General features: G+C 39.7%; 1 protein-coding gene and 1 non-coding gene across 5 annotated transcripts in view; both read right to left on the bottom strand.

Annotated features, from left to right (window-relative positions):
- Phf8 (PHD finger protein 8) overlaps positions 1 to 21579 on the bottom strand; it is a 114091-nt gene that overhangs the window by 18702 nt on the left and 73810 nt on the right. For 3 of the 4 annotated variants that reach the window (XM_046452586.2, XM_058582039.1, XM_058582040.1), the window contains 4 exons: positions 19925 to 20020; positions 9094 to 9203; positions 4830 to 5166; positions 3904 to 3988 (listed from right to left, as the gene is read on the bottom strand). In XM_046452586.2, coding sequence (XP_046308542.2) covers positions 3904 to 3988; positions 4830 to 5166; positions 9094 to 9203; positions 19925 to 20020 — 628 coding nt within the window. Of the gene's footprint in view, positions 1 to 1477; positions 3989 to 4829; positions 5167 to 9093; positions 9204 to 19924; positions 20021 to 21579 lie in introns of those variants that run through there. The other variant, XM_046452585.2, reaches the window with a different exon arrangement.
- Positions 11521 to 11628, bottom strand: LOC124098067 (U6 spliceosomal RNA). Its single transcript, XR_006853461.1, has one exon. It is a non-coding gene; the product is annotated as a U6 spliceosomal RNA (small nuclear RNA).

Raw genomic sequence — 21579 nt, 5'->3', positions numbered from 1 at the left:
TTCCTCTCCCAATTTTTAGACAGAAGCCTCTGATGTGCTGGTACCTACCTGAACTGACAATAAGGAACTGAGACTATAGCTTATTCTCTAACCTGAGGCTGGTGAAAGTAATTTTTGTCCTTGAGAAGGTGGGAGTTGATGACAAACAGAATTCGCCCACCATTCCTACAAAGTCTCTGAAATTCTTCCTCTGTTCTATTGCCTCTATCAAAAGATACAGTTCCCTATATGACAGACATTAACTTTTTCTATCTAAAGTATTTAATGCTGAGACTCAAAATTGTGAGAACTAGAAGAGGTCATTTAGTCAGTAAATGCCAACCCCAGAGAGCATCACCCGGACTTACAAAAGTAAAATCTCTAGGAGAAAGAAATCTTGAGTGACTTCAAACTCCTTATTTTACAGATGACCCACACACAGTAAGAAGCCTGTCCTAAAAGGTAGTGAAGCCTATCCCTAAAAGGTAGTGAATTTGAAACAAGGTTCCTAATATTATACTGGTGGCTCTGGTTCAGGACACAACTCTCAATGCTGCACCTTGCACACAACAAGTGCTTAATAAATATCTGTTGGGTTATTGAGCCTCAAACAATTTTTTTTTCACACAGTGAAGGGGAAAGACCTTGATTTTTGGAATTGGGCAGATACTGCTGTGGAGGACCACTGGAAAGTTTGTCTTCATAACTAAAAAACAGGGATAATTACTTCATAGGGTTATCAGTGATGACTAAATGAGATATACTAAGTAAAATGTCTAACCCATGCCTATCACCCAAAAGGCACTTAATAAAGGGTTGGGGTTATCAGTGAGAAGCCGCAGAACAAAGTGATAAGAACAGATTCTAGAACCAGAACTTACTATATGTGTGATGATAGAAAGTTACTTTGCCTGTTTCCTCATTGGTAGGATAAGGGTATTAGTGAAGATGAAACAACACACACACACACACACTCTCTCTCTCTCTCTCTCTCACACACACACACACACACACACACACACACACACACAATAGCACCTGGCACAAGGAAACAAACATGATATATTAGATCCAGTACAGTAGTCAGGTCCAGATCATACCACAGATGCTGTTGAAGGAGATATCAGAAAGCGTCGGGGCATGGGGCTGGGGTCCTATATTCATAGAAAGAGGCACAGGTATAGCAAGTAAAAACAATCCATGGAAGCTATGGAAAGCCTTCCCATTGAACTTGTGAGACCCCCTTTGGATTGCTGTACCCTTTCTTTTCTCTTTACTATACTTTTGATTATCTGCTTCAGCTGAGTCCCTCCTGAGGGCAGGAATCCTGTTCTCTTCTTACCTAAGGCTGAGTACCAAGAAAATATTCACTGATAATTTGCTGATGGAGAGAGAGAGAAAAGGCATCACTTCTGGACCCCATACCACACCACCATCACCACAACCACCACCTCCACCAACACCAACACCCATGAAAAAAGAATGCCAAGCAAAGCAATTGCCAAGATAAATCACTTTTATCTCTATAGGAAAGGGAGGATCTAAAAAAAATATAAATTACATTAGTAACACAACATAAGAAAAAAACAGGGGGAAAAAACAACAGAGAAGTCCAGATGATACTATTCTAACCTATTTATAAAAAGGCCCTGCATCAGAAATTCACAATCCTACCCACTTCTAAAAATATATTTAGACATGTACAGAAGCGGTGGGTTTGTTTTTAAATTGTTTGCTTTTTTTGTAAAAATATATTAAAGGTGAATAGAAATCCTCTCTCCCTGTCCCCTATTTTACCCCCAGTTCTCTGCTGGGGATTGGAGATCAGAGTTAACTATCTCACCATGTTCTAAACCTTGTTTACTACCACTTCCAACCCCTCCCCAACTCACTTCACTTAGAACCTGAAACATTAAAAAACAACAACAACAACAAAAAAAACACTAGCCTCTTTGGAAAAGCATGACTCTGAGGGTAAACTTGCTTTTCATTGGAAACAACACAAAACAACAAACAGAAGACTCTGAGAACCCTACTAAACTAAATGAACCCAGTCAAATGGAGGCTGAGTTTAGCTCCACAGAAACTTCTAACAAAGAAACGGAGGAGAAAGAGGCCAGGAATCAGGGGGATTTGCTAGCAATTTAGCTGCCTTTGAAAGATCAAGAAGGGGTGTTAATGGGAAAAAGGGCTGGGGACCTGGTCTTGGTGACAGCAGTCTGTGTCTAGTCAGGTAGTTGCCTACACTGGGACAGAGGCTTCTCCTGCCCTCCCCTTACTACCCCCTGCTGCCTTGAAATCCCCAAGATAAGCAAAGCTGGGTAGAAACAGAGGAAAGGGGAGTAGGGACCTCACGTGCTAGGGGGGAGGTAGCCAGGCTTTTTGCCTTTGGTGTGACTAGATGGAGGACTGCTTGGCCCCTGGGGTCCCCAAGGTAGAAAAAGCAAACAGGCTAAGGGACCCCTGATTCCAAGGAAGGACAGTAGAGGTGGGGCTGTGGAGAAGAAATAAAACCAAAGACACAAGACAAAGGAAGCCTCACAAATTCCCTGTGGCCTGAATGGTAGCTGTTAAATTCCCCAGAAGCTTGAGGCAAGCTGGGGTGAGGTTGGAGTGGAGGGTAGAGGACAAGGATACACTCCGCTTGGGCAGTGCCAAAATGGGGTGGGAAAAGGAGCATTCTCCATCAAGTCCAGATTGCCAATGAGGCAAGACAAGAGGGAGGTTTGGGCACTGTCTGGACAATGGAAAGAATACACAAAGGAAAGAGGGGAAGATGGTCTGCTCCTTCACAGATGGGCATCTCTTCTCCTAGACTTGGGCTCATGAGTGAGTGGTCCATCTGAACTCTGCTTAAATGCTGACCTATGGTCTGCAAGTGCAAAGGTCCAGGAGTGAAGATATGAGTTCTGAGGTCTTAATCCAGACTAAGACCTCAGGTGGGAAAAGAAGTAAGGAGGTTTGACGAAGGACCCAGGGGTAGACTGTCTTGCGATACCCTCTCCAGAAGGTCCAGGGTTATCTGCTTCAGTGACAGGTGCTTTCAGGTTTACACCTGCTGGAGCCCAGCCACAGCTGCATGGATAATGTTCTGCAGGACCTCAAAATCCAGGCAAATCCCTGGGGCTCACCCTGTGACAAAGAGCTTCATGTATAGCCAGCCATAAGTAGCTTCCTCCAATGAGGATGGTCAAAGACCTAGGCATCTGTCCTCTCCACACTTTGAAAAGTGAATCTCCTTTCTTTTAAGGATAAGTGAATTCAGCCTTTCTAGGCCACCTCTATCAATAGCCCACAGTGGGGCAGTAAGGGGACTCTGGGCCCTCCTCTTTTTTCCATGAAGTATTTGGCAAGAGGGGGCAGAGACCACAGCCTTCTCCCAGAAAGAAGTCTACAGGTGGGTACATCCACTGGATTGGTAGGGAGGGGAAAGGGAAGGAAACACGGGTGTCTTCTAGAGAGAGGGTTGGAGTTGCAAAGTGGAGCACCGGGTCTCCCACTTCATAGCCACAGAAATATCCAGGGGCCCAGGATCTCTTCATGCCTCTCCTCATCCTGCCTACCAGCTACATGGTGGGAGGTTGGGAGTGGGGTAAGAGTAAAAGACAAAGCAGGGAAATGGGGCTGGAGGAACAGAAATAAGGGTTCTAGTCAGTTGGAAATTTCTCCCATTTACCTGCTTCTCAGGGGTATAGAGAAAGAAGGTAGGATGCTCATAGTGGTAGTGGGAAAGGGAGTTGAGGGGAACCAGTGGAAAGATCCATGGGGGTGTCCATGCCTTTGGTCAGTCCCAAGAAAGCAGGACAATGCGCCTCAGCACCTTGTCCGGGGCAAACAGGATCCAGAAGTGCCCCGAAAGTTGACAACGGAGAAGGCAATGGGGGTGAAGGGGTGAGGGATGGAACACAAGGGGATTCGGCTCACAGAAGTAGCTTGCCATTTCTGTGGATTTTCAGGATACGGCCAAGTCTCTGCTTTGCTGTGGCCAGGCCCTTTTTGGGACGCTTTCCTGTGGGGGAAGGGAAAAGTAAGCAAAGGGTATGGCAAAAGCCTTAGCAGTAACTCCAGCACTAACTGTCCTCAGGCCACCCCTACTCTATTCCTCTCCCCACAACGTTTCTTCATCCTTAGGCCATACTGGACAAGAATCCCTCCTTAATTATTTCCATCCAACACCACATACCTTAATTCTTCTGCCTATGGCCTCCTTCAGCAGATAAAACTCCCTGGTTATAATTTGTCTGGTTCATTTTCCCCACTGATTTCTTTTGGGCCCAGTCACTTTCCTTTCAAAATTCTGCAGGGAGATGAGTGTGCTTCCATGTCCTTTTATCACACCCACAAGGGCTAGAAAAAGGTCTTATTAGTGATTATAGCCCAATGTTCCTCATGTTGCTATCACCAGGGCCTTTTTTCATTAGAAACTCCTATATTCATCAACCCCCAACATCACACCAACCTCAGCACCCTTGAGCTATGGACTGTATGGCCTGAATTTTTGAGGGCACAAGTGAGGAAAGGGGGCGGTCAGACCCTAACTCTTTCTTGCCTCTTTCTTCCTCCCTATATGAATCATCTCCTATGTCTCATTAGATTATTTCCATATTTGGTCACTATATTCCTTCCCTTTTCTATACCTTGGCCAGAACTTCAGCTTCTCTTCATTCCTGCATGAATCTATGTATGTGTCTCCTTTGTACCTGCCAGCCCACCCTCCACTCTGGTCATCAAATGATCTTTTTTTAGAAAGATCTTAAACCTGATCTTGTCACCACTTAAAATCAGTCAACATCTCTCCATGGTCTAAAATTAAGGTTTAGAACCCTCTTACTACCATACGGCTATTGTACCTTGTCCTGCCTGATTGCTCTGGGACCCAACTGAAGGGCGCCGCTGGGTCAAGAAAACGCCGGGGGCCATGGGTGTGGTGCTGCGGTTTGCCTGGGCCATGCCAAAGGCATTGGGTCGAGCAGTATACTCATGGTCAGCAAGACTTCCTGACAGAGCCTCTTGTTTAGGCTCAGGAGGAGGCAGGGGTGAGGAAGAGGCAAGAGGCTGGGGTGCAGTAACCAGTGTTGGGGCTGGTATTGCCACGCTGAGATTGGAGTCTTGAGGGCGAGGCTGTTCTACCTCCTTCAGCAAAGGCTTCTTCTTAATATATTTCTTCTTTTGGGCCTTCTGTAGCTCCTGAAACACAAGTCAAATGGGAAGGATGATTCAGGAGTGAATCAAATAAGATAATTTCCCAGAAAAGGAACAAGATAATCATCAACATTCTGCAATCCACTACCCCCTCCCCACTAAGTCTAGTCTGTTAATACACACAACACATAGACCTTTCAATACCTGAGGTGCCATTCATCCATAAGTCATCACTGCCATTTATCAGTACAGTGGCAAGAGAAATGTAAATGAATTTGGAGACTTTGGGTTTGGGTCCTAAAATTATCACTAATAAGGTGGATCATGAACGCTTATAACAACAATTAAATTTAAACCAGCAGCTGAGGTACTTTATATACTTTAACCTACTTAATCCTCATAACAGTCCTAAGAAATAAAACCCCTCATTTTACAGATAATAAAACAGGAGCAGGAATATAAAGCAACTTGTCTCCAAAGTTTAATAGCTGAAAAATAGTTGAATCTAATATTTAACCAGATCTATCTGAAGACACACCCTGAAAACTTTTTTAAATGGAACATCTGAGAATAGAAAGATGATTAGCTTTGCAATGAGGTAAGCCTGGGTTGAAATCCAGGCTAGTGCTCCCTAAATTGGATGACTATAGTCAGTAACTAACCTTTCTGAATCTCAGCTGCCTCATCTGCAAAATGGGCAAAATAATGTCCACTTTTCAGGGTTGTTGGAAAGATTACATAAAATGATGCTGTAAAAATACATAGCACATGGAAGGAACTCAACAAGTGGTAAATTATTATTCTATCTTAATTTCTTACAATGGCTTTTCTTCATTTTGCTGGTCTTTTTCTTCTAACAGAGGACTTGACAATCTTCCAGGTAGACAGATCTAAAACCTCAATTTTGGATGGGAGGTATGAATAAGGAGTTGTGTCACTTCTCCCAATATCTTGGATTTCATCCATCCATTGCTCTATGGATCTACTATCCACTGCATAGTGGGTACCTGTATAGTGGGCATCTGGAGCCCTGAGAACCTGGAAAGGTGGTGCTGAGAGCATGTAAACGACTTCACCTTCTGAAATGCTACACAGCCACAAAGAACAACTCAGTGATTACATTTCTTTGCCTTCTCTTGGCAACACGAACCTACTCCTGCCTTCGGAGGATCTGACAGGCTGTGGCTACCATAGCAATTTCTGGGGACAAGAATAATAATATTAGTAATACATGCCAGGCAGTATTTTAAAGTTACTCATTTAATACTTAAAAGAACTTGAGAAGAAATATAATCCCATTTGAAGAATGAAGCAACTGGCAAAGAAAGGCTAAGCCATTTTGCCAAAGTCACAGGACCAGTACATGGCCAAGTTGGGATTCAGACCCAAGCCATCTGGCTTCAGAATCTTTTTCAGCCACACTTCTATTCCACCCATATCAGGAATGGTATTTCTGTAACCTTTTCTCTCATCTGATTCCAGAAACGATCTCTTCATATCTAGATCAACTAGCCTAAATTTTTCTACCTTTGCAGCCAGTCTCTTTCTCATATAATTTATCTAGATATACTCATAGATGATTACATTCTCTTATTACAGGACCATTTTCACCTTGCCAATTTCCCTGCTCAAAAATCTGTTAATAGGCCAGGCATAGTGGCACATGCCTGTAATCCCAACAGCTCAGGAGGCTGAGGCAGGAGGATCGCAAGTTCAAAGCCAGCCTCAGCAAAAGCAAGGCATTAAGCAACTCAGTGAGACCCTGTCTCTAAATAACATACAAAATGAGGCTGGGGATGTGGCTCTGTGGTCAAATGCCCCCGAGTTCAATCCCCAGTACACCCCCCCAAAAAAAAGTGTTAGCAGGTCCCCAAGTTTGAATGCTCTGGATTTACATTCATGATCTTCCACCATCTGGCCACTTACATCTAGCCAATCCCTATGTTGATGATGGGAAGCTAACATGCCAGTGGTACTTACTCCATACAAAGTGCCATTATTAACAATTTGTGTGTGTGTGTGTGTGTGTGTCTGTCCGTCTACATACAAAATCTCATTTAATCCTAAGAAAGTTTATTAGGAAATTGAAGCAAAGAGAAATTAAATAATTTATCCAAGTGGTACTGCTAGGATTCAAAGCCAGGTAGGCTAGATCCAGAACCCTTTTCTTTTAACCATTACTTATTTTATTCCATGTCCCAACATGAAGTCTCCAATCCAGAAAAACTCATTCATTCATTCACTTATCCCAGCACTGAATAAATACATATGCTTACCACAGTGGGGATGCCAAGTTAAATAGATCCCTACACTTGAAGAATTTATAGTTTAATAAAGGACACATAAAATATACTTATCACCCTAAACACCATGAGAGAATGCTGTGGAAGCAAAGAAAGCCACTGAAATAAAGTGGTGGTAGGTGGTGTGAAAGAGTGTCAGATAAAGCATTAGAAAAGGCACACTGGGCAGAAGGAATGGCTTGTGCAAAGACACAAAGGCATGAAAAAATCTGATACATGGAATGAATCAAGAGTACTGTAGTGTAGTATGTCTGGTGCAAAGGCTGTGCATGAGAGTCTGGCAGGAGGTCAGCAAGGAGAAGTGACTAGAGATCAAATGAAGAGGTCCTTGTTTGATGTACTAAGGACTTCTTTTCTCCTAGAATGGCTTCCTGTCTCCTACCAAAAGTTTAGACTTCAAAAGCCTTCTCCAATTTTAACCTGTTCTTTGAAGTAATCCCTAATCATCATAAATAGAAGTTACTCCTAAAAAGGCACTAAGAATAGTTGTCACACCTTTAATTTATCTGTTTATTTAAAGTGGTAAATCACGCCCCCCCCCCTTTTGTTCAAATTACACCTTACATGGCATTGGGATATACATAACAGAAAGAAGTTTTGAAGGGCCACCTGGCCTGCTCAGTCTGTGCTGGTTCCCAACAATAGCCTCCAAAACATTTTTTAAAAACTCTATAGCTCCATAGACCATCATGTGAAAAACATCATTCTATTAAATTTAATTTAAATAGGATGTAATTACTAAAATAAATAAGCACTTGACTATTTCACTTTATTTAAATATCCAAGTAACATGAAATTTGAAGTTAAAGGATGAGTATGAATCTTGTCTCCTCCATTTAATGGCTGTCTTATCTTGGACTAGTCACTTAAAGTGAGCCTCATTTTCTTCACCTGCAAAATGATGAAAATATCACCTATTGAACAAGGCTACTGGGCATTTTACATTAGACATTGTACATGGAAGCACATAATCTAGAGTTAGCTCAATAATGCTCACACTACAGGATGTGGCATGAGGAGCTAAAGGAATTTTGATAAGAAAAGAATGAGAAGATTTACCTCCAAATGCTCCTAGGGTTTCTGAGCATATTACATATGTTAAAGAATTTTGTAAAGTATAATTCTAAGGGGTAAAATTAATTGTAGTGAAGATGACCTGTTAGGACAAAAAAATAATAGCTGTTTTCTTTAGAAGCAGGGGATGAAAATCAAGGTAATAGTATTTGGAGAAGAGAATAAGTAAAACCTCTTTCTAATAGACCAAATTCCTATACTGATGGGTGACCAAAGACTTAAGTGTACTCAGCTGAGTCACCTCTTTGGCACTTCATGTGTGGGCAAAGGACATGTCGATCTGAGTTTTTTTTTTTTTTTTTTTAATATACATCCAAGAAAGGCAAGTGATATCAGCAAGGGCTTTTCTCTGGCCCCATGTTTTCTTTTGTCCTAAAACATGTCAACTATGTAACCCTATGGAAGTAGCTTGTCTTAGAACTAGGATATGAAGGATATTGTAGGGGGTTGGGATATTGCCAAGGTCAAAGATCAAAGGTTTCCCACAACCCACAGAGACAATAGTGAGATCTTATCAGCTTGAAGGTCTGAGTTTTGAGGATCTTAGTCAAACAGGGATCAGCAGAAGAGCCACTACCGGGTGGCAGGCACTTACCTGCTGGGCCAGCTTTGCAGCTGCTGCAGCCAAACCTGTCTCAATGGAAGCGACTCGGGTCCCCTCACGTACAGGACGGTCCTGCTTGGGTAGAGTTGGGGTCACACGGGCTGCAAGGGAAACAGGAGAAGGTGTCACTCTCTGAGACATTTATCTGCATGTCAATTATTATCTCCACCTTCAACTTCCCCAAAAGTAGTTTCACTGGCCTTCCTGCTTCCAGCTTTTCACAAAGCCAGGTTTTGCTTCCTATAAGGTAAGTAGATAATTTACAAATACTCAAAGCACACCTGATAATAGAATAAAAGTTCACCTACCTGATTGGGTATTTAAGGTTGTCCATGTTTTTTGCTCCTGGCCTCCATTCCTCCCTACCCTTATTTATTTAAATGTCTTTAGTTGTTGATGGGCCTTTATCTTATTCATTTATTTATATGCAGTGCTGAGAATCAAACCCAGTGCCTCATACATGCTAGGCAAGTGCTCTACCACTGAGCCACAATCCCAGCCCCCTCCCTATCCTTATTTCCACACCCACTGTTATGGTTTGAATGTGCCCTCCAAAACTCCTGTGGAAATTTATTTGCCACTATAATGGTATTAGGAGGTAGAACTTTTTTTTCAGGGGGGGGGGACTACCAGGGGTTGTACTCAAGGACACTCAACCACAGAGCCACATCCCCACCCCTATTTTATTTAGAGAAAGGGTCTCACTGAGGTGCTTAGTGCCTCACCATTGCTGAGGCTGGCTTTGAACTAGTCTCCCAAGCCGCTGGGATTATAGGCATGTGCCACCATGCCTGGCTAGGAGGTAAAACTTTTAAGAGCTAATTAGGTCATGGTAGCACCACCCTCATGAATGGATTAAAGTTGTTTTTGTGGAAGCAAGTTAGTTATAAAAGGGGAATTTTAGCTTGCTCATTCTTGCTTGCTCTCTCATTATGTGATGCCTTCTGCTATAGCATGATGTAGCACAAAGCCCTCACCAGATGCCAGTATCATGCTCTTGGACATTCCAACCTCAAGAAGCATGAGTCAAATAAACTCCCATTGTTTAGAATTTACCCAGTCTGTGATATTCTGGTATAGCTTAAGAAAATGGACTAAGACATCCATATTCTCAGCTTCTCCAGACAGATAGCTTCCTTATTATACCTCACTGTATGTACAGCTCATCCTCTCTCCTTGTGCCTTCATCCTCATCATCCACACTACCTAGAGTATGCTCTTCCATACTGCCTAGTCAAAACTTACCCACCCTTCAAAGATATATTGAAAACAATACCTATGCAAACTTTTAGAACTTCTCTGGTTCCATTTATCTTTTCTTCATTTGAACTTATGATCTGTACAAGTCATTTGATACACAACACATATCACCTTGTCTGATATTGTTGATGTGTGTTTTTTGTCTATGAACAAGGCCATAACTCTTTTTTTAAATGTTTTTTAGTTGTTGATAGACCTTTATTTAATTTATTTATTTATTTATTTAGCGGTGCTGAGAATTGAACACAGTGCCTCACACATGCTAGGCAAGCACTCTACCACTGAGCTACAACCCCAGCCCAAGGGCATGACTCTTACAAAATGCTTTTATGTAGCACCTTTAACACATTAAATCAAAAATAGTTATTCATCCCATCATTTGTTTTTTTAAATTTATTCTTTAGTTTTTGGCAGACACAACATCTTTTTATGTGGTACTGAGGATCGAACCCGGGCCGCACGCATGCCAGGTGAGCGTGCTACCGCTTGAGCCACATCCCCAGCCCTCATCCCATCTTTTCGATAGAAAGAATATTACAAAATAACCAAATAGGTTATTTTGATGAGGAGGGACAGCTCTTCTTTATAGAAAAAATGCCAGCTAATAAATGTAGAAGAAATAACAATTAGAAAAATCACAAGTTTGCAAGCCCTGATGAAACTATGGATTCTAGAGAATTACATATTCACATACTACCAAATTATTAATTTACAGACAACTTGCCAGTCTCAAGAACAAAACCTAACTTTAAAATGGTGCTATCAGGGGACCATTACCTTAGTCTACTTAGCACAATTAACTATGTACTAACTTTAGTGTCACTAGTAGTGAGAAAACACAATATCATATGCCTCTTGATGTGATGCAACAGGAAATTCAAAGGTCCACCTGGAAAGTTGCTAAGGTGTTAAAATAATGCAAGTCATTCATATTACTTCCAGTGTTTAAGAAACATAGGGACAGAAGAAAAAATTAAATATTACCTTGAGAAAAGAAGCAAACATTCTGCATATCAGATAACTGGCTTAATCTCTTTAAAAGACAATGTCACATGGAAGCAAACAGACAAATCTAGAAGGCAAGATGAACTACAGGGTCATTATACCATTTCTACAACAAAAATAGGATAAAACAAAAAGGGGAATGTTAGATTTTTTAAAAATATGGAATGATTCACAAATTTGCACATCATCCTTGTGTAGGGACCATGCTAATCTTCTCTGTATTATTCCAATTCTAGCGTTATGTGCTGCTGAAGTGAGCACTGTTATGGATTTGTTTATCAAGGTACTGGAGATTGAAACCAAGGGCACTTGACCACTAAGCCACATCTCCAGCTCTTTTTAGCATTTTATTTAGAGACAGGGTCTCAACTGAGTTGCCAAGGTACCTCACTTTTGCCAAGGCTGGCTTTGAACTTGCAATCCTCCTGCCTCAGCCTCCTAAGCAAGCCACTGGGATTACAGATATGCACCACCATGCCCTACTCTTCAGTTCTTTTTATTTATTTATTGTTTTTAATTTTGAGACAGGGTCTTAATAAGTTGCTTAGGGCCTCACTAAGTTGCTGAGGCTAGCCTCAAACTTGCAATCATCCTGCCTCAGCCCCCACCAGTGACTGTGATTACAGGCATGTGCCATCATGCCTAGCTATCACAGAAAGAGACTTAAAAGGCAAGACAGCCAAATGGCACGTGGACCCTATTTAGATCCTGATTTAAACAGATTCATTGTAGTACCTTTGTTTGGTTAAACAATTTAGGAAATTTGATTATTGGCTTAGAATTAGATGAACATCAAAGAATTACTGAATAACCATTAATTTTGTTATGTATAATGGAATTACTGTTATATGAGAAAATGTCCCTATTTCTAGAAATGCATACTGAAATACATGGTGAGAAATGGTGTCATAATATCTAGTGTCTGAAAATAAAAATGACTGGGGGGACTGGGGTTGTAGCTCAGTGTCAGAGTGCTTGCCTAGCACATGTAAGGCACTGGGTTTGATCCTCAGCACCACATAAAAATAAATAAAATAAAGGTATTGTGTCTATCTACAACTAAAACAATATTTTTTAAAAAGGGCTGGGAATGTGGCTCAGTGGTCAAGTGCTCCTGGGTTCAATCCCTGGCATTAAAAAAAAAAAAAAAAATTGTTGGTCTGGGGTTGTAGCTCAGTGGTAGAGTGCTTGCCCAGCATGTATGAGGTACTGGGTTCAATCCTCAGCATCACATATAATTAAATAAATTAAATAAAGGTATTGTGTCCATCTACAACTAATTTTTGTTTAAATTGTCACAAAGAGCTTTATCAGAACTCTAGAAATTAACCAAAGGCTTTCAGAAACTTAGGAGAGCATTTACTCAAGACAAATAGCTGAATCTCAGAACAGGGAGCTTTATGGCATTTTAACTTGAACTAGACACATTCACCTTCCCCTAGCTCAGTGGTATCCTTGAAAAATAACACTCCACATTCCCAGTAGCAAGCAGAAAAGAGTTAGAGCTTTCTTTCAAAGCCTAGTACTAAAAGCCTCTCCCTAGGAGGAATTCATGAAAATGTTTAAAGGCAAGTACTTAATGTCACAGCTACTTAAGGTGATGCATAATAGTTATGACAAACAGATTAATCCAAAGGCTTAAAAAGAAGCTGAGGAATGAGATGATCATAGGAAATGTGAAAAGCTCTCACATACTTTGGGGAATCTAGAAGGTCACATGCATGTACAGAGGCTCTGTGAAAGACCTGAAAGGGTCCTAAGCATGCACCCCTGGCTGACTCTGAGGCTCTGCACAAGCAGAAAGTGAAAGCTAAAGGAGAGTTATAAAGTGGCTGGCTGAGTGTTGAGTGCTGCCCCAACATGCACACAGAGGCCCTTGGCAACACTGGAAGATTCACTAATCCCAGGCATTTAAGGAAATCTGTCTAAACATTAGATGACCAGAAAGCTACCTGAGTAGAGATTTACTCACAAATAGAATACAAACCTTATAGGATTAGTTCAAAAAAGTCACTAAACAAGTTACACTGGCAATAAGCAAAAACAAAATAAACCCTGGGGAGCAAAGTGAGGAGAATCCAGAGCTGCCACCATATTTAAAATATCTCATTATTAACAAAATTATAAGACATACAATGCAAAAGGAAAACTAAGGCATACATAAGAAAAAACAAAAAACAAAAGATACTGTGTCTGTCTTCCTAAACAAAGTTGGGCTTACTAGATAAAGACTTAAAATCAGCTATTGTAAATTATTTTGGAGGCTAAAGAAGACCATGTCTGAACAACTACAAGAAAGGCTGGGCATGATGGCACATACCTGTAATCCTACCATCAAGTTTATCAACACATACACATAGGAGTCTCAGAAGTTCAGAGAGAAATGGAGTACAAAGACTACTTGACGAAATAATGTCTGAGGACTGGGGGTGTAGTTCAGTGTTAGTGTACCTGCTTAGCATACACAAGGCTTGGGATGTTTGATCCCCAGTACTACACATACACACACACACACACACACAAAAAAAAAAAAACTATAAACATGTATGAACTTAACAACCGAGTCTCAAAATCCAAAGTAAAGGGAGAAATAGATGGGCTGGAGTTGTGGCTCAGAGGTAGAGTGCTCGCCTAGCATGTATGAGGCACTGGGTTTGATCCTCAGCACCACATAAAGTAAAATAAAGATGTTGTGTCCACCTATAACTATAGAAATTTTTTAAAAGGGAGAAATAGATATTTCAAGAATAACGGCTAGAGAATTCAATACCTCATTTTTAATATCGAAGAGAACAATTAGAAGATCAGTGAAGAACTACAGATATCATTATGTTTGGAATTTCACTTCAAAGTCCTCAAAAAAAAAAGCAAAGCAAATGTAGCAAAATGTTCATTATTAACTTTGGGTGATATGTGTTTTATATTTTCATGGCATTAACCTGTCTAATTTTCTATGTTTTCATAACAAAAATATATTTAAAAATGAAAAAAAAATTATTATTCATTCTTGTGCTTTAACAACATTAATTTGATTATTGTAGCACTACAAAATATCTACCCTTGAATTTTTTTTCTTTTTATGGTACTAGGGATTGAACCCAGGGCTTCATTCATGCTAGGTAAATGCTTTACCACTGAGCTATATCCCCAGTCAGTGTAATTTAAATATCTAAAAAGGCTAATTTCTTTTCAACTCTTCTATCCTAAAATTCTTTAAGCTAATTATGTTTACTTTTTTAAAAATTATTATTTTTTCAAATATTTATTTTTTAGTTGTAGTTGGACATAATACCTTTATTTCACTTATTTATTTTTATGTGGTGCTGAAGATCAAACCAGGGTCTCGCACGTGTGACGTGAGTGCTCTACCGCTGAGCCACAACCCCAGCTCCTTAAAAATTATTTTTAGAATAAGTTCCTCACAAAATTTGATTAGAATAGTGTCAAAGGTACAAATTAATTTGAAAGGAAATAACACTCAGTTTTGGTAACCAGACACATGGTATACCTCTATTGATTAAGGCCTTCTTTTATGTTCATCAGTGAAGTTTTGAAGTTTTTCTTCTCATAGGTTCCACATGTGTCTTCTTAAGGTTATTCTTGGGTATTTTATATAATTGTTGCTACTGTCAAAAAGGTCTTTTTTCTCTCAGTACATTATGATTATTACTGATATGCAGAAATTCATGGTTTGTGGCTATCTAGTTTATATCTAGGGATTGCCCAATTTACTGAATTCTCTTATTAATTCTAAGTTTTTGATTCTCTTGCATTTTCTAATATTCAAAATGCCATATTTCTGTTTTCTACTTATATTTATTATACAATCATACAAATTCTTTCACTTGTCAAATACTTATTAAACATCACCCCTTTGCTAGTACTATGCAAGGTGCTCCAGTGAAAACAATGGACAAAAATGAACAGGATTCCCATCCTGGGATCCCCACATCATCATGACATGTTCTCTTAATTTATTACACAGTCCTTATTTCTGCTTTATTCCTAATTATACTGGCTAGAACTTCAAAATCAATGCTAAATAACAGAAGAGCTAATGGGCATACATCTTATTCCTGATTTTAAGTGAAAATCTCTTTGGTAGAACAGTGAAATCTTTTTAGACTTGCTTTGAAAATGTGATAATGTTTTAACTAGAGAAATATATACAAATATATATGTACATTTACATAAATTTTTAATACAATGTAGGAGATTCAAGGATCCAAAAGTCCATGGACATCAACTAAAGCAGCTCTACCCTAGGGACTAAACACTAAGGATGCTTGACAGGTTCCTGTTACTCATATGCAAGCACTCTTCCTAACTGACATTTTCAATGCCTGCAAGGATTTCATAAACAGGCATTTTTACAAATGGCTGGTGGGAAGGTAAATTGTCCCAACCTTTTGGGAAAGTAATTTGCTTGTATGTATCAAGAGCTTTTAAAATGTTTACATTAAGAAATTGTGTTGGCAAATGTAAAGGGAAACAGCCACTCTTGTGCACTGCCTGTGGGAATGTAAATAATTTCTAAGATGCATTATTGAGAAAAATAAAAAACTAATAGAGTATATAAGTAAATGTTATGGGTTAGATGTGGTGTCCCCTAAAAACTCATGTGTGAGACAATACAAGAAGGTTTGGAGGAAAAATGATTGAGTTACATCCTTAACGCAATAAGTTAATTAATCCCTGATGGGATTAACTGAGCGGAAATTGAAGTGGTAGGGTGTGGCTGCAGGAAGTGGGAATTGGGCCTTGGTTTTAGGATATATATTTTGTATCTGGAGAGTGGAGTCTCTCTCTGCTTTCTGATCATCATGTGAGCTGCTTCTCTCTGCCACACTCTTCTGCCATGTTGTTCTGCCTCATTTCAAGACCCCAGGAATGGAGCCTGCTGTCTGTGGACTGAGACATCTGAAACCATGAGCCCTCAAATAAACTTTTCCTCCTCTACAGTTTTTCTGGTCAGGTCTTTTAGTCACAGCAGCAAAATAGCTTACTAAAACAGTAAATTTCCAATTAAATAAAAAAGAGGAGAAAAGACAATATATACATGTATTTGGATATGCAGAAATTATCTCTGAAAGGAAAATAAGAATCAATTGGAAAAGAGGTGGAAGGGAGACTTTTCACCATTCATTCTCATATAGTTTGACCTTTCTAAAATTTCATGGGGATCCATCCTAAGCAAGTTGCCAGATATACATTTATATATAAAGATGTTCACCTCAAATGTTGTCGCTAATTATGATAAACAATAGCTTAAATGCCTCCAGATTAAATAAATTAGGTATATCCATAAAATAGGCATTTGTAGCCATTAAAATATTATTTATAAACAATGGCACAGGGACATATTTAACATATATTAATTTAATAGGTCAAATATATGCATTGATTTTCAATTTTATACTAAATTTCTAGTAAATATGGACTAAAATTAATCACAAGAAAATGTATATGTTAACAAGCTTTATAATATAAATAAAAATGAATGATTTATAGAAGGCTGGGGGTTGGAGAAATACTAAGGGCACAACAGAAGTTGATTAAAGGAGAACTAGTGGTATAAATTCTATCATCTTGAGTTTTATAGGTATATACCAGGAAAATAAAAACTATGAGGTTGCTTTTCAGGCACATAATTGAAGATAGGGAAAGCAGAAATATAAGAACATTGCTTTTCATCCTGAACTCCTCCATAGTATTTTATTTGCTATACATTACCTTTAATTAAAAAAGACAAAAAATAAATAAAAAGAGTAGGATATACAATTGCATATACAGTGATATTTCAACCACAATAAGAAAAATGCACAGGAAAAGAAGACTAGAAGAAAATATGTTAATGTTAACAAGGGTTGTCTCTGGGTAGCAAACTCATGGGTGGTTTCTTCTTTATAATTTCCTCTATCTTTGGTATTTTCCACATTTTCTATTACACTAATGTGAAAATTTTACTTTGACAGGAGATATAAAACTACAAACTACAGAAGAAAATAAAATAAGAAAATAGGCCTATTTTTTTTTATTTGCCAATTGACTAAGAGAACACTTCCCAAAAATGTCCTGCTGTCCTACTCCTCCAACCCCAAGCAAACAACAAAAGAGTCAAATAAGGCTTGCTGGGACTAAAAGGGCCCTTATTTCCCGAGAACCACAGATACAGAGATTCCAGCATCCTCAATGGCACACTGCTACAGAAATGGCCCTCAGTTTCTCACACCTCTGTGTGTGTGTGTGTGTGTGTGTGTGTATAATATATATATATATATATATATATATATATATATATATATATATATATATATATATATATCTCCATCCTTTTGCAATGTGACTTTGGAGCTCCCCTTTTGAGAGGTGTAATCTACTTCTCCAGCCCTGAAATTGAGGTTTGGCCATATAATTTGTTTTGGCCAATGGGACAATAACAATTAAGAAACAAGCAGAGGCTTGAAAAGTGCTTATACATTGGGGCTTGTCCTTTCTTGCTGCTGGAAACCCTTTTGCCACCTTATGAAAAAGCTTGGGATAGCCTCCTGATGGACAAAAGACAATAAGAAAAAAGGCTCAGTTATCCAAGTTTGCTGAGAGCCATAGCCAAGTAGGAATGATGCATGGCAATTTCCTTGTCAGCCTACCCAATGTTGCTTAGAGGGAGGACTCTCCATTGTGGAAATGGGCTTGCCTTGGACCCAGGTCATTTGCAGTGACATTGCATGAATGTTTGAGAAAGGTGACCCTGCTCAAGGACCAGGGTGGATCTGGGTTTAGGGTTAGGGTTAGGGGTTTAGGGCCAATCCGGGTTTAGGGCGGTTCCAGGTTTAGGGTGGATCCTGCTGGGAACAGGGCGTATCCTGCTGCCTCAGGCGCCGGCTCCTTGAGTTCCCGTTGAGTTCTCTCGGGGTTCTGAGAGTATTTGGGACGCAGAGCCCAGTGGAGGGAAAATTTTCCCAGAACGTGTGTGTAGAGTGCCAGTGACAGTTCGGGAATAAAGAGCTGCTGTTTGAATCTACAAGGCGGTGTGGTGGCTCAGTTATTTTGTGCCCAGCCAGACTGCAGCACAAGTTAGGTACCAGACACTGAGGAAGATCTTTTTATACCACCAGTCAAACTGCCTCAGAATGAAAGAACAACTTAACCAACTTACAGAATCATTCTGAAAAATGGTCCATTACTGTTGTTTTAAGCCACTAAGTTTTGGGTTGTTTGTTAAGCAGCAAAGTCTTATTGATATATCCTCCAATGTAAAAACAAGCCAACCAAGGAAATAGAGAAGATTATTTGATCACCCTCTAATTTCTATATTCAACTCAATAATGATTCTATCATACTCAGGGATGGCTTCTCAAAAGATGAGTCTTGAACCTTGTAGAGCTCAACAGTCAGCATAATTCACCTCCTTGACCACAAAATTACCAGAGGGCTAGGATGATGATATTGAAAGGGTAAAAGAAATTGAAGTTAAAGTGTAAAAGTTAAAGTGTAAAAGACCGGGCATTGTAAAGTTTCTAAGCTGCAAGGTCTGAGTTAAAATGTAAAGGATTAGGTATTGTTAGGTTTCTATGCTACCTGCAAAACCTGAAATCCCTGTAGCTGTTAGGACAATACTGGAACTGCCCAGTAAATATTCCCACTGACTCCCTGGTTGTCCAATAACTTGGGACTCTGTGTAACTTGTCACGTAGTCATTTAGGCCCTAAAACCAATCAGTTTGAATGTGTACCCCGTTTAGAACTGACCTATCACCCCCGCCCGACCTGTTCCCGCCAATGAATGAACTAATCATGTTTAGGAGTTGTTGTTCAATTTTCCCGCGCCTCATGATGATTTGTTCTGATGTATACAAAGCCCTCCGCCCTCCCCAAAAAGTGTACTTAAGCAGTGCTCAGCCCCTGCTCGGGGCTCTGGGCTGCTTTCCCCTCCTGGGTGAGCCTGGAGCCTCAGCGCGCTGAATCGGATCCTCAATAAATCCCCTTCTGCCAATTGCATGAGTGGTCACTTGGTGGTCTCTTTCTCCGATGCTTCGCCGGACCCTTACAATATCAGAATGTTCTCTGAAGCCCTAGTCTGCTTGGTAGAATCTGTTCAAGGTTCTCCTCCTTTCTCCTCAAGTCATAAAATAAGTAAGCTGCATGTCTCATTATTTCTGGTTTTGTTGAACTGATTATATAACTGTTTAATTACTGACTATTTTATCTCCAGCATCTAACAATCTGTCTGGACATAACAAATGCTTGTTGAATAAACAAATGAGTGTCTGAACTGGGCCTTTTTTTTTTTTGTACCAGGGATTGAACCCAGGGGCACTTAACCACTGAACAACACCTCCAGCGTTTTTAATTTTGAGACAGGTTTCACTTAAGTTACTTAGGGCCTCACTATATTGTTGAATTTGGCCTTGACTTGGGATCCTCCTGTCTCAGGAGGCATGTACCATCATGCCCAGCTTGAACTGGGTTTTATTGAATAAAATATCCCTTCTACTTCCAGTCTATTTCCCCCCTGACCATACCTACAAAATTAAAGGTACAAAATACTGGATCACCTTTAGGACTCCATGGGGCATCATCTGAATTCTTCTTTTTCTTGGGTCGAGATTTCAGAGCAGGGTCATCATCATCAGATTCCAGGGAAGGGTAGACTGTAGGGAGAGGGGAAAGCAGGGTAAACTGAGATCTCATCCAAAAGAGTGAGACAGAATACATACTCCAGTTCTTCCTACTGCACTATAAGTGTACCCTTTACTTAATCCACATTTGACTGCAAGCCTCTGAATGTGATTCATGCCTTCTCTACCTTTGCACCCTTGCTACAAAAGTCCTGCCACATTCACCTAATTTTGATTCATTTATCCAACATCCATATGGTGAGTAATTTCATGAGTTACTTTACTCACCTTTTAAAAAACCCAGTTCTAGATTCACCTCCTATAAGATGACTTCCCTCACATTCCTAGTCTGATTCAGATGCCTCGCTCTCAGATCTCCTCAGTATCTTGTGCTTGATTCTATTGGAATTGCTATACAGTATTTAGGAACTTACTATTAAATCTATTACTCCTAAATTATCATGAGGGCACTGATATATATATATATATATATATATATATATAAAAATTATTTGATTTCCTATTAAGGGAGCCTAAAACAATGCAGAGTAGATGCTCAGTGTTTGCTAAATGAATGGAAAAATTAACAGTAAACACTAAATATACAAATCAGGAACAAAAAGACCATGTGGACTGAGAATCACTGGAATGGAATGCTCTGAATGACAAAACACACATACAAGTATCACATCTAACAGAAACATACAACTATATAGTTTATCATATTTTTCTCACAATCCACATTCAACAGACATAAGATTTAGTGATAATATGGTCTAAAGTATCCTACTGGTGAGGTCAAATTCAGATGTTTCTGTTAAGCCTAAAATAAAAGCAAAGGATAAGAGTGAAAACTTTCTAATGACTTCTGTGCTACCAGAGAATAAACCCCAGGGTGCTCTGTCTGCTATTAAGCTTCATCCCCAGCCCTTTATGTTTTTTAAGATAGCATCCCACTATATTGCCCAAGCTTGCCTTAAATTTGCACTCATACTGCATCAGCCTCCTGAGTATCTGGGACCATAGGTGTTCACCGACATGCCTGGCTGGCCAATGATTTTTTCTTTTTCTTTTCTTTTTTGGTAATGGGGAATTGAATCCAGGGGTGCTTAACCACTGAGCCATATCCTCAGCCCTTTTTTTTGTATTTTATTTAGAGACACAGTCTCACTGAGTTACTCAGGGCCTTGCTAAGTTGCTGGGGTTGGCTTTAACGTCAATATCCTCCTGCCTCATCCTCCTGAGCCACTGGGATTACAGGTATATGCCACCATGCCTGGCTTGGCTAATGATTTTTGACATGGGTGCAGAGACCACACCAGATAGACAAGAAATAAGACATTTTTAAAAACCCTAAAATCTGGGGTTATTTAGTCATTATATACCTTGCCTTCAAGAAATGATAAAGAGGTATTTAAGGCTGAAATGAAAGGATAATAGAGAGTAACTTGAAGCTAAAACAACCCCCATAAAAGTAAATATAAAAGGATTATAGTATTTGTGGCTTCTAAATCCTCTTTCTGGTTTGAACCCCAGTATTAAAAATATATATAAATAAATCCTCTTTTTTGTTTCCTAAGTGATTTAGAAGA

The sequence above is a fragment of the Marmota monax genome, unplaced genomic scaffold (genome assembly GCF_021218885.2).
Source record: "Marmota monax isolate L192 unplaced genomic scaffold, Marmota_monax_Labrador192_F-V1.1 WCK01_AAM20220418_F8-fsc00223, whole genome shotgun sequence".
NCBI classification, from domain to species: domain Eukaryota; kingdom Metazoa; phylum Chordata; class Mammalia; order Rodentia; family Sciuridae; genus Marmota; species Marmota monax.
Note: the sequence above shows the minus strand (reverse complement) of the source record. Positions and strands in the feature narration are given on the sequence as shown.